Raw genomic sequence first — 13,865 nt, forward strand, 5'->3', positions numbered from 1 at the left:
TATCCATTTAATACTGATTAATTTGGGAATAATTGAAATCACGATTAGGACGATCATTTGTTTCTTCGCGCAAAATAAGAAAATGCTTAAATGTGAAAAATATTAAGACAAATAAATTTCGTTGAAACATGATAATTATGTAAGTTTCTTTTGGACCAAACAAGATTTTTATTAGTTATTCTAAAATAAAATAAAAAAAGTGCCAATATATACTTTTAAACAACTCAAAATTAGTATTATTATTTTACTTTTGTTTACAAGTATGGCGATTTTGTAGTTGTGGTGCGTAATCATTGAAATTGTATTTGAATTTTGATTAATAGCACAGCCTTAGTTTTGACTGTAGCTGTTGAACTACAATATATTAAGTAAATTTAGGATCTCACACTGCACCTTTTCAGCTAGGCAGACAGACCACGTGTCATTTTAATGGTAAATGTGTGCGTTTTATTTTTTGAAACACTTAACTAGAATTTCAAAGATCACTTAAAGACTCCAACCAAATTTCAAGCATGGCTAAATGTGTTGCTAGGTGCTTTTGTAGCAAAAAATAAAATAAAAAAAAATGTTCGGGTTATTGAGTAACACAATTCTGGTGCATTTATTTCTTTTCAATGATATCATCTGTAAGAAATTATAACTATCACAATTGTGGTGTATTTATGGTTATTGTAGGCAATTCTAAACATATTTTAAGGGGGGCATCAATTACTTACATTTTTTTCGCTATTCGCAGCAGGACTCTGCCCTTATTCCCCGCAAATATCTTATTGGGATTACTGTAGCAAAAAACTACAAACAAGCTCAAATTTTGAAGCAGGAAATGAGTCTTTCAGAAAACATCCTTGCGGTGTTTACGAAACGTGTGATGTGACAAAAAAAAAAAAAAAAAAGTGCATGTACATGTGACTGAACACATGCAGTCGTGTGGATGGTGCGGGGTGGCCAGACAATCACTTTCCATGCGTGACAGGCGGACAAGACAAGTTTACACAGTGTCTGCAGACAGACACACAGACCTGGGAACAACTGTGGTATACGTTTACATGTGTCAGGGAGACGACGACGTGACAAGTTACTCTTTTGGAGATTGGGCGATGGGAAACGGACGCAGAAGGCTATGAACCGAGGTGGGCACAATAATAATGCACAAGCCAGAGTGTGAAAGGGCAAATTTAGCTAATGTGGCTCATCTCAATCAAACAGAAAAAGAAGCTTTCAAAGGCGCTGTGGATCTCGGGTAACAAATACGCCATCACTTTATTAGGCACATGTGCACAATATCATAAATCCAATGAGAGAAATACTGTTGCTGTAGTCAGAACCATTTAATTAAGTATGCTAACTGCAAACTAAACTACAATATTTTACATACTGAATTTCCTCATACAGTGGCCCAGAGAATTTGTTTACTTCACCTCAAAATGAACCAGGCAGACGTAAGATTTTATTTTTTTTTAATTTATAGATGCATCTTAATAAACTTAAATGTGGTGGAAAAGCTTTTTTTTTCTGTAGTTCAATCCAAAAAGGTACCGTAGTCATATACAGAAACACGAAAGATTGGTTCTCTATTACACATGCTTGATGATAATAGTGGAAAATATTGCAAAGACTATGTCGTACTGAATCTCAGAGCGTTTAACTGTTTTTCTTTCAGCATTCCAGTTTTCCTGATTTAATGGGCGTGGCTAAAATTACACCCAATGACGAGACGCCTATTAAAACAAAGGTCACTATTTCAGGAAACATTGTTTAAACCAGTGGTGTCCAAACATTTGTGGCCCACATTCCATTTTTTTTTAGTGGCCCGCGGCATATACTAAAAATGACATTTGTTACTAATAAATAAGTTGTATATAATGTAGCGCTTAAAGGGGCAAACAAACTATTTACAACTAAACAAGTAACAACATTTCTCTTCAAAACAAAGCTATGAATGGTTTCTTCCGCTTTCTGATCTGTGTCAAGGTCCAAATTGTGAACATATAAGAATGTATCCCCAATAACTGCTTTAAAAAGTGGTCAGCTTCTGACAGATTGCTCCTGTTTTGGTTCTAAAAGTAGAGATGGGATTCGGGACTTGGTGGGTTACATGGTTTTTTGAACCATCCAAAAATCTTGCAAAATCCCAAACAGTTTGCCCTGTAGAAAACTGTTCAGGTAGCATTTTAGATCTCATCAGATTGTGCAGGTGCACCTAATTAATATTGTGGCCTGAGAGGGCAACTATTACCAATATTTTGATCGAATAGAGTTAGCATTTGCAGAATCACAACTTCTATTAATTTGCCATCATCAAACAGACAAACTGCTGATTAGATAAATCCCCAAAATGGGGAAGAGCCTTAAAAATTATCCAACAAAAAGCTGTCATTGAATTCCTACTGCGCCATCCCACACAGCAGCATGCATGGACGTTTGTATAACATGTGCGTTGTGTGTGTGTGCGTGGTCTGTATCTTTGCACGTGGGCAGCAGAGTGTGCTCGAGATTGTGTCCTACTTGTCTTAACTGATCCTCGTCTTATGGTGTGAGCTTTCAGCCTAAGCAGTTCTAGCCAGGTGCTGCATCTGTCTGCAAAGGAACCGTAATCAACGGAGGCAGCTGGAGAGAACACACACACAAAACCCACAACCACACAAAAGACAACAAGGAAAACAAAAACAAAAACAAAAAGAAGAACAGAAAAAGAACAAAAGTGGATGAGGTCGGGAGCGTTGTGGGATATTTCTGTCCGAGACATAAGGATGATAAGTCAAAAAGGGGGCCCGTGTTGTAGTTTTGGTAGCAGGTAGATCAGGTGGGGGCTGGATACATATGAAGGTGCATGGGGGAGGGGCTTACCTCTGGATGACACAGCAGCACTTGCTGAGCCAGCTGTGAACAGATACGAACATCAATGTCTTCCTTTTCATTTGATATGAAAGGATTACATGTCCATTTATAATCCAGGGCTGGATATAAACTGCAGGTACATATTCTCAAAATGTTACAAAGCTACTAGTGTTTGGTTGCCCTTGACCAACTCTTCTTCACCAGAGATGTACAGTTAGAGACTCCCTATCCCCTCTGCTGCATGGGAAGTGTGTTAAAAAAAAAAAAAAAAAAAAAAAAAAAAGTATATTTCCTGCCGAAGATATCACACAAGAGACATTGTTTGCTTTTATATCGCCATTTCTATTATTTTGTATTTAATGTGTATGAAAGCATGGCACTCTTCCCATTGACATACATAACCACAAGATTCAGCCTCAGCTGGTTGAGGATGTGCAGACCGAGCCACCATCTTGTAGTGGGAATCCTTGATGAGCCCTTCCATTCACTTGTTAACTGTTTACCTCCAATAAATTCATCATAACTCGTCCAGTTCTTGACAGATTTTGACCTGCTTTGGTTTGTTAGAAACATCAGACATGCAATGCATTTTGATTTGGGATAGACCGATTATCGGTGCCAAAATTTGGCATTATGACAAATATTGGCATCGGTCATTTTATGCATCTGAATGCTGACAAAGCTGGTATTTCACTGAGCAGTGAATGCTTGCGAACGTAGCAAATTTGGGGTTTTCATCAGGAATTGTAAGATTTTTGGTTAAGAATTTGTTTTTACTTGTCGTGAACATATTCGGACATTTTTTCACTGCGAAGATCATTTGAAACGTTTTACGAACCCTGACAAAAAACCCAAATTAGCTACATTCGCATGCATTTGTCGCTCAGTGAGATGAAGGGAGCTTAAATTTCCACTTTATAAAAAATAGGAACTCACGACACTTTTTATCTAAAAATAATAAGAAGAATAAAAGAAATTATGTTGAAATTTTGGAAAACTACAGTAGAAAACTTTAGGGATATATATACTTGTTTATTTTTTAATTTAACATAGTTTAAAAGAAAAATATATAACGCTAATATTTTCTCTTTTAATGCAAATTAATAATGGCTTGAAATATCGGTTAATGGCCTCCTTGACTAATAAGGCCTTGAAAAAAAACACATCGGCCTATCACAAATTTTTATGTCAAAAAAAGTATCTCAAATGTGCCACTCAAGGAGAAAAAAAATACAAAATAATAATAATAAATAAATAAATAAAAATCAGAATTGTTTCACTTGCTCTGTGCAGTGTAAATCCAGACAGACTGCTCAATCTAAAACAGCTGTGTCCAACAACATGACACTATTATCCACTAGGTTCACAACGGACGAGACCAAACTCTGCAACTGACATGGCTGAGCATTTATTTACCTTCCGGGTGCACAATAACCAGCTGATTTTGGCAGAGTTTTGCAGCCGGAGTGAGTAATGTGACTGTCCCTGAGGCGTTAGTGGAGGAAATGGGTGACGAAGCCTGTTAGTTGAAACGAGGGGCGCGCGAGGGTAATCTTGAGAAGAATGCGTGACGTTACCTGAGGTTTTCAATAATGGCTGTGAGGTGGCGGAAGGGGAGTCGGCGCACAGCTCCAGGGGAAACTGCAGCTGCTCTTCAGTCTCACTGCATCCTGAAACATACACACAGACACATCACTCAAACATTCCACATGACAAAAGTGTTAGTTAGGGCTGCTCGTTTATGGAATAAATAATAATCACGATTATTCAAACGATTATTTTTTTGGTACAAAACAAGAAAATGTTTAAGCATTTAAAAATATTAAGTTCAATAAAAAAAATAAAAAAAATAGAAAGACTATAATTATTTAAGTTCCTTTTTGACCAAACAATTTATAATATATATTTTATAAGAATGTAAATTTATTTATTATTTATTTATTTATTTATTTATGTTGGCAAAAACTTGAAGTTGGAGAGCAGCATGTTTACTGTACATTTATTTTTGGTACAAAACAAGAACATGTTTAAATGTAAAAAAAAAACTAATTAAAAAAAAATATTAAGACAAATAATATTCTTTGAAACACTAGAATTATGTAAGTTCCTTTTGGATGAAACAAAATTTATTAAATTAGTTATTTCAAAATTTTAAAAAGGTGCAAATGTATAAATGAAAAAACTCAAAAATTAATATTAATAATATTTATTACAATTATTCTGATTTTGTAATTGTGGAGTGTAATGTAATAATTGAAAATATCATTGAATTTTGATTAATTGCACAGTCCTAGTGCTAGTATTCCTCCATCCACGACACAATTTGAGCATGATACATTTCCATGTTTACTTTGGTTTATAAAAATCTAAAGATTTTTTTTAATGTTTCAGCATGTAGCCTGAAGCTTCCCTGAATGTTGATACTGTGCAAATCAGAAACTACCAATGAATGTATACAAGTTTAAAGATGACATTTATGTATTACGTATAAAGTTACTGCAGTTAATGCTTGTATAACAAATTAGTATAAAAAACAAAAACAAACAAAAAACAAACAAACAGCTGAGCAAACCTTTGGCAAACTGCCTATTCCCCATAATGTCTTTGAGCGAGCCGTTCTTTAGCTGAATTGTGATGTTTTGTCACATTTCAGGCAATTTACATAATACTGCCTCCACATCAACGCAAAAGAGTTTTTGCCAGAAATTGCGACCCACCTTTGGTAATGGGCTTGTCCGCTGGCTTCTCCTGGGTCTGGTCCTTGTCAAACGTCATGGCGACTGCCGTCACGGCAACCTGCAAGCACAGCAGAAGTGTAAAAGGTAACGGAGGCTATACGCGAGCATGCACACACGCAAAGGGGATGCCCACTCACCTGTATGAGTTCTTCTTCCGGCACTGCTACGGTGAAGTTGAGATGACAAATACAGCAGGGGATCATAGAGCGCAATTTGAAGTACAAACTCTGAAATAAGCACAACAAACTGACCGTAAGCTTTGCCACTTGCAGTCAAAGATGAAGTAATGTGCTTTTTATATACTGACATTTTACAATGGTTTCAAATATTTCAATTCATTTCACACCCTGGCATATGGGAAAGATTGTATCAAAATCCCGCCTCCCCTCAACCAAAAAAAACCCAAAACCTTAGAGGTTTAACTGTGTTTGTCATGTCATACAAACCTTTAGCAGGTTCTCACACAGGTCAGTGAAGATTTTGTTCAAGCCTTGATTGGTTAGATTGGCATTACTCAACCTTATCACCCTCACTGATGTAAACATCTGGAAAATAGCAATCACAAGTTACATTTACTTGAACAGTTTCATATTTTGTCCATCTTGTGTGTATCTAACTGAAGTGGGCTACACACATACTTATTGGGACGAATTTGAGCATCCCCCTCCCCATTCTGATAAGAGTCTCCATTACTGGATGTCTCTAAAAGATTATCCTGATAATTCTAATGTGGTGTGGAGTGTGTTATTAGCAAACATGAAAACAGGTCTCTCACATTTGAAAAAATCTGTTAAGATGTTAAAATTTGCTATGTGTGAAGTTGAACCCATCATGCTCTTAAACTACACATGGAGCTATGTGACCTGTACTCCAGAAGTCCAGTTGTAAATCCCAGGCATATTCTCAGCGTTGCAGCTGTGGAAGCCTAAAGAAAGAAAGAAAGAAGAAAAAAAAAGAAAAGAAAAAAAAAGAAAAAAAAAAAGACACATTAGCAGGGGATTAAGGATCAAAATGTAAGTTTTAACCATGATGACTCTGTTCACATACCAGTGGGAGGCGAGGCGTCCGTGAGTAGGGAGTGAATATCTTCCACGGCATCAGTGTCGTCTATCTACAGCAGGGATGGACAAAATGGACGGCAGGTCATTCATTGATAAAGTCACAAAAAATGGTCAAATTGCGAATGTGAAAGTGTATTTTCATCGTAAATAATTCATTCTTATGTTTTTATTTTATCATTTATGAATAGTTTAATTCTGAAGAATAAACAACTAACAAAAACAAGATATTAAAATAAAAATGTTTTAATGTTTAGATCAAATTGTTTATCTGTATATGTATTTTTTACTAAGATAGAGTAACACAAAAATAAATATATTTCAACTGCTATATTTTCGGAATAAAAACACTAATTTAATGCAACAAATATTCCGGGACTCTTGATTATAAAACATTTGTGTGTAAAAAAAAACAAACAAAAAAACCCCAATAAAAATAAATAAATAATAATAATAATAATAATAATAATAATAATAATAAAATCAATTACCGGTAGTCAATTTAAACATTTTTTTTGCATTTATTTCGCAACTTTGGTTCCTTAAATGTAATCATCCTTTTTTCACATTTTTAGTTTAATAAAAAATAATAATAAAGTACGCTCAATTCTTTTTTTTTCAAATAAAAAGTCCTGTAATATTTGTGTCATTCAATTAGCCGTGTTTCTTGCAAAAATTGTAAAAAAAATAAAATAATAATAATAAAAAAAATAATAATAATAATATATCTGTATATGGCTTACAAGCCATACTTTGCTTACGTCTGATCTAAAATTCAAACTTCATCTTCATCTTCATCCTCTGACTTTCACAGCAATGTACCCACCTCCAGGACAAAAGCATCCTTCTTGCCATGAGAGAGGTCCAGTTCTGACAGCTCGTCGGAGCTTTCTGAGTGGGAACGGAACAGCCTGGTTCGTTGTCTGGGCTCCGGGATGGGAGAACCCACCACTTCCTCCGTGAACTCCTGCAAAATAATAAAAAAAAAAAAAAAAAGACAAACAGCTGAACTGGTGTGAGTACTATAAGTAGGTGGACACCACTGCACTCCCCCCAGCTGGAGAGGGACAATGTTAATAACACGCCTCATGCTCGCTCACATACCACCATCAGTCATTCACTGCACAGCTGGTGTTAATTTGAAAATAGATCTGGAGCAGCAGTGTCACACTCACACACATATAGACACACTATAAACACATCCACAGGGTGAATGGCCAGAAAGATGGTCATAGCTAACAAATACAATGAGTCACAATACATGTATGGCTAAAGTCTCCTGCCACAGAAGGAACTGAGTTGGGTTACACATTGGCCCGCTCCCGAACGTCCCCCCCCACCCCAAGTTAAACGGCTGTCACAAAGGGGTGAGGTGTTGGTAGAGGCTGTGATTTACAAGAGTGAAGCATTTGTCATGCGTTGCCGTGTCGCACAGTGATCAGTACCATGTTTATGTCGCTGAGCACCTCGGGGTCCAGGGTAAATAATTTCTTTGATGACCAGAGAGAGATAAAATTGGGTAAGTTTATCAGGACGCACAGAGAACACAAGACAATAGATCAGACTGTAGAGCAATGTATGAGGACACAAACGATAATGGACAATGTTTTTAAACTGCTTTCCTTAGGACAAGGGTCTGCAACCTGCGGCTCTGGAGCAACATGTGGTTCTTTAGTCCCTCTCCTGTGGTTCCCTGTGAATCTCTTAAAGAAAAAAACCTACTTTTTATTTTTTTGATAAAATATTATTGAAATGAGGCGGCACGGTACGAGTGGTTAGCACGTCCGCCTCCCAGTTCTGAGGACTCCGGTTCGAGTCCAGGCTCCGGCCTTCCTGGGTGGAGTTTGCATGTTCTCCCCGTGCCCGCGTGGGTCTTCTCCGGGTACTCCAGTCTCCTCCCACATTCCAAAAGACATGCATGGCAGGTTAATTGGGTGCTCCGAATTGTCCCTAGGTGTGCTTGTGAGTGTGGATGGTTGTTCGTCTCTGTGTGCCCTGTGATTGGCTGGCAACCAGTCCAGGGTGTCCCCCGCCTACTGCCCAGAGCCAGCTGAGATAGGCGCCAGCACCCCCCGCGACCCTTGTGAGGAATAAGCGGTCAAGAAAATGGACGGATGGATGGATTATTGAAATGAATTAACGAGTAAATAAAAAAAGAATAATTAAATAATAAAAAAATGTCAAAGTCCAAATTTTTAAATAGTCAGAAAAAGAGAGAGACGAAAGGTAGATGGAAAAAGATTTTAGAAATACCTGAAAATGTCTAAAAAGACCATGACATGTCCGAAAAGGAAGAAAAGCTGAAAATGTGCATAAAATGTCCTTGAAATGGTAAAAAGAGTCAAGACAATTTAATTAAAAAACAAAACAAAAACAAGGCAGAAAAGAAAATGTTTAAAAAGTAACCATAAAATGTAAAAAAAAAACAAAAGAAGAAATCACAAAAATTACCAAAAATGTCCAAAAAGTTACCAAAAATATAAGCTTTGACAGAAAGGCAGAAAAGTCTAAAAACGTATTAAAAACGAAGTATGGAAAAAACATAAATAAAAAAATAATAATAATAAAATTAAAAAACAATCCAAAAACGGATGACACAAGGGAGAAGAAAATGAATCTCAAAATATTGCTGCATATTTTCCAATTATGTGGCAGTTTTAATTAGCTCTTGGGGCCTCAGTACATTAGACTAACACTAACACACAGTTTTGTTCATCACAATGTTCAAACGTATTACGGCTCCAGGCAGATTTTTGGTTATTTATTTGGCCTAAAATGGCCCTTTTGACAGTAAAGGTTACTGACCCCTGCCCTAGGACAAACTAAAAGCTTAAGTAATGCGGTGGAACCCCTAAAGTTGAATGAGAAGGAATACAAAAGTATGCATTTATCATAGTTCAGTAAAAATCGACTATGAAAAATAAGGTGTATTTGAGATCACTGACTCTGAACTAGTGTAGTGCATCTCACCGGTGTCGTGATCTGATAGAGCTCTTTGTTCTTGGCGATGGTGTCGTTGATCTTCTTCTGGATGGTCAACATGTGGTGCTCGTTGCTCAGGTCACCCGGAGTCTTCCCTGCGATCTGAATGCCTCCAGGTGAAGGCAGGGCGGTCAGATACACTCCTGTGGCAGACTGAATACGTACACACACTTTAAAAAAAACATTGCACTGCAATGCTGCTAGGATGCAAAGACAGATGGATTACAGTCAACCTCTGCTATTCAAGGGCGATCGGGACACGGCCCTGCTACTCATGGGCTTTTATGTTAATCGTTCAAAGTGTAAATATACATAAGAAACATGATCCTAAAAGGATTTAATAAAGCCTTAGACACAAAAACAGTGAATAGGAGAGTTTTCCACCAATAGGCTAACTGGCAAATATGCAGGTGTTCATTATATGTGAATGCATGAATAGTGAACTGTGAATATGCAGGAGATTACTGTGTATACAATTAAAAAGTGGACCTACAGCCAGCCCCAGCAGCATGTTCTCGCCAACACTGATCTGTATGTGCAGGCCAAACAGAGCGTTCATGCTGCGCAGCTTCAGCTTGTTCATCAACTGAGTGTGCAACTCGTATTCCATAAAAGGAAGCAGGTTGGAGATGGCCGTGGCGTTCACCTCCCCCTGAGCTCGCTTCTTCAGACGGCATAGTCTGCGAGGTGACGAACAGTGGCGTTAACGTGCATCGATTCAAGGGACGGACGGATGAGCTTCCTCCCAGGTCGCTTCGAGGAATCATACCTGGCCTGAATGAGACATCCTTTCCCTGTGACGGCTGCGTCTGACGGCAGGTCTATTGTTGTGAACAGAACATCAGGGACCTAGCAAAAACATAATTACAATAAAAGATGATAAAAATAGTGACCATTTCTGAGACCCCTAAAATACATTGCATAGGTTTTTCATCAGGTTACATGCACATGGAACTACTAATGAGTTTTTAGCACATGTTGAGGGCCCCAAAAAGGCAATTGGTTTGTTGGAAGACAAAATAAACAGTGATTCCAGCAATGGCGTTCAGGCCCTTATAAATTAATTATATTTCCTACCAATAGACGTCATTTAAACACTGTTAAACAACAACAACGCACTTCAGACCTTTTGGCGTCTACAGAGGTAGCAGTAGGTGAGCTGGGCGGGAAAGGGCATGTTGAACTCATCGTACGGGATGTGACAGAAGCCGCAACTCGAGGGAGAAGGCTCCTCAAACCTAGTGAAGGTGACAATTTGCTGTCAGATCATATATAAGTGATTTTATGCACAATATATACATTAAATGTATATTGCACCTCACCAATCTAATGAAATCCTCCTTGCAAAGATGTCACTCATACAGATTATGATTAGTTACTCAAAATGCTACGTTTAGATTTTTTTTTTTTTTAAATAGAATTGGGATTTATTTATTTCAGTATTCTTGCACAGATATTCTTATATCTGTCAAATCTTGCGAGACTTGAACAAAATTTGCAATGTATAGCTTTCGAGGGCCAATCGTTGACCTAACCTAGATTGTTTAACTGGAAAAAATCGGTGCAAAAATGTTGTTCTTGTGACGAGTGTCTTCTTCTTCTACTTTGTTGTGTTAAAGCAGACATCCAATTTCATGTGTGGTTGGATGTTACATATTAAAAAAAAAAAAAAAAAAAAAGTTTATTCATTTATTTCACATGAAAAATATTTAAGCCTTTTCCAGTTCTTTCTGACTGTATTCCACCGCCACTTGTATTGGCCCACATTACAGTCGATTGTTTATAGTGTACATGTCAAATTGAGGATCAAAAGCACCTATGGTCCATGCTTCCGACGTCCAAACAGCCTTCGCGCATGTAGCGAGGATTCAAGATGGCTGCTGTGCCGGACGCAGACAGGATGCACACCTCCTCGCTGAGTTTGATGGAGGGGGAAAAGAATAAGATGCATAAATTTAGGGAAAAAAAAATCTAGATTTTACTTGGGAATATTTTGCTGGAAATTTTACAGTCTATACCAGATACTGGTGCTCTCGCTGTATCCCACGACGGCATGGCAACCGAGAGCTTTGGCATGAGACTTGATTTCCTGTCGTATCTCCTCCCACCAGGCGTCGCGGGTTTCTGGCTCATCTAGAAAAACACACAACGCCTCAATCAACAAAACATGAAACATCACCATTGACTGGATGAAATATCTTGTAAACATTTATTGGACTTTATTCTCTGCAAGACACATTAAACCTGACCATCCAAAAGGAAACATGCCAACATGATATTTGACACACATCTCTCCGGTGTGGTCTCAATTTGTTTACTTAAGCACCAGAAAATAAACAGGCAACTCATATTTTCTGGTTATTTGTGGAGCACCAATGTGTTTTCAAAGCAGGACAAAATGAATTCTCATCATTTTGTACAACAAAGTGACAATGAAAATGACAATGATGAAGGCGAACTCAACTGAAAAGAATACTTGTAACTGCTTATACGGGGGTCCTCGGTTATTGACATTTCAAGGTAATGAACGGCGCATAGCATGAGAATATGTGGTTACAGGGCACAATTATCACATTTGGCGGTTACAAACGGAATGAAAGCAGCGTATTATTAACACAAATGAAGTCACTGCCTATTTGCGGCGTACAAATTCACCCACTGATCAATATTTTTCTGCGAAGCATTTTCTATTCGTTGGGTTGCCAGGGTTGTGAGTGGATTTCAGAATCTTACATGTACAGGTACATGGGTGCAATTGGTAAATTTTTCAAAAAACAAATAATTTGTAATATATTAAATTTAAACATAAAATGAGTGTAAGTGTTTTGGGACATTTCATAAAATATTTACAGTTTAAACTATTAATATATGCAATTTTGTGGAGGTTCACTGTATATGGAGAGGGATGTTCGGTTTTTAATTCAAGACCTAGAAGAGTTTTTCATACAAATATTTACGATAATTACAATTTCACTACTGCATTAGTATAACCTATTGATAGACTACGGTACGTTCCAACTTATGTCCATATTCGGGTAACGTCACCAAAGGAATGGAAGTCAGTCATAAACAGAGGACCCCCTGTCTATGTATAAAGTGTTGCTTAATATTCATTCATATTGCTTTGCTCTCCATTCAATCAGCCACACTGAGAGAAAGAAGATCGTACGTGTGGCTGAATAAGATGAACCCAGGCTTGTGGAAATATTAGCCTTCATCATGTATGGGTGTGTTTCAATAGTCTCATGACGCTTTGATCCATTAGCAAAACACTTTTATTAGCCCTAAGAGCTTAAATGTTGACATAATTTGAAATAATTGCACGTTCTGAATCCCATAATAAGCAGAGAGCTACATTAGAGTATTGAGTCGCACCCCATGGGTCCGCATGCTGATTGAGATCAAACTCGGGATTATAGGAATGGATCCATGAGAGGGAGCAGGGAAAAGAATCAAAAGATGAAGTGAAGAAATGAAGGCCAATGACTGAAATGTCAGGCATTGAGCCCACGAGCTGCAGCTTCCTGCGAACCAAAAGCAGACCGTCACACAGGCACCCACGTGCACACTTACGACCATGTGCACGCTTAAGGGCAGAGGAGGGCCATATTCATCCACCAGGATCCATCATATTATATCTTATCCCCCAAAGCACACATCTTTTTTTTCCATCCCAATCATTCCTTGTATTTTCCAATTTTCCTAAACTACCAGACTTCCTTTCATACATCTGCTCCATCCTTGTCTCCATATGAATACGGCCCAGTTAGGAGTGCACATGCCTGGTCAATGGTTATTTGTCAACCTCCTAAACCTCAATGGGGAGGGTGAGTGGGGGTCACGATGCAGCTTGAGGAAGCATTAGAGCAGATCCAGGACAACGTCAAGGGAGAGCTGCAGCGGGACGAGCCGGTTGGAACGGGGGTGTGGAGGGATTTAACAGGCCAGGCTGGGAGGGGGGGTGAGAGCATAGCGCATGCTCGACTCAAGCTCCACACACACACGCACGCACGCACACCCACTAACACATTCATAAGAGAAAGGAGATGACAGCTCACTGAGTTTTACGCAGGGCAATAAGTGAATTGTTCAGGAGGACAACTGTATTTAAATAGACTACCGAACAAGCCTCCACTTCACTGAGCTGCCAAACTCCCGCGGGTGAGAGCAATAAAAGGGGGGGAAATACCTGCCGTGACACTATTCCAGTCTAGCAGTTTGTACGAGCGCGTGTTACCCAAGGCTGGGC

The 13,865-nt window shown here is 38.3% G+C and overlaps 1 protein-coding gene across 17 annotated transcripts in view; it reads right to left on the reverse strand.

Annotated features, from left to right (window-relative positions):
* c2cd5 (C2 calcium dependent domain containing 5) overlaps positions 1-13,865 on the reverse strand; it is a 32,716-nt gene that overhangs the window by 4,024 nt on the left and 14,827 nt on the right. For 6 of the 17 annotated variants that reach the window (XM_077517017.1, XM_077517016.1, XM_077517021.1 and 3 more), the window contains 17 exons: positions 13,806-13,859; positions 11,635-11,749; positions 11,433-11,531; positions 10,743-10,854; positions 10,386-10,465; positions 10,110-10,296; positions 9,605-9,769; positions 8,080-8,124; positions 7,461-7,601; positions 6,624-6,687; positions 6,440-6,501; positions 6,023-6,121; positions 5,714-5,803; positions 5,556-5,634; positions 4,416-4,508; positions 2,848-2,880; positions 2,506-2,607 (listed from right to left, as the gene is read on the reverse strand). In XM_077517017.1, coding sequence (XP_077373143.1) covers positions 2,506-2,607; positions 2,848-2,880; positions 4,416-4,508; positions 5,556-5,634; positions 5,714-5,803; positions 6,023-6,121; positions 6,440-6,501; positions 6,624-6,687; positions 7,461-7,601; positions 8,080-8,124; positions 9,605-9,769; positions 10,110-10,296; positions 10,386-10,465; positions 10,743-10,854; positions 11,433-11,531; positions 11,635-11,749; positions 13,806-13,859 — 1,620 coding nt within the window. The remainder of the gene's footprint in view (positions 1-2,505; positions 2,608-2,847; positions 2,881-4,415; positions 4,509-5,555; positions 5,635-5,713; positions 5,804-6,022; positions 6,122-6,439; positions 6,502-6,623; positions 6,688-7,460; positions 7,602-8,079; positions 8,125-9,604; positions 9,770-10,109; positions 10,297-10,385; positions 10,466-10,742; positions 10,855-11,432; positions 11,532-11,634; positions 11,750-13,805; positions 13,860-13,865) is intronic. The other 11 variants (XM_077517023.1, XM_077517024.1, XM_077517015.1 and 8 more) reach the window with 5 other exon arrangements.

The sequence above is a fragment of the Festucalex cinctus genome, chromosome 3 (assembly GCF_051991245.1).
Source record: "Festucalex cinctus isolate MCC-2025b chromosome 3, RoL_Fcin_1.0, whole genome shotgun sequence".
Lineage (NCBI taxonomy): Eukaryota > Metazoa > Chordata > Actinopteri > Syngnathiformes > Syngnathidae > Festucalex > Festucalex cinctus.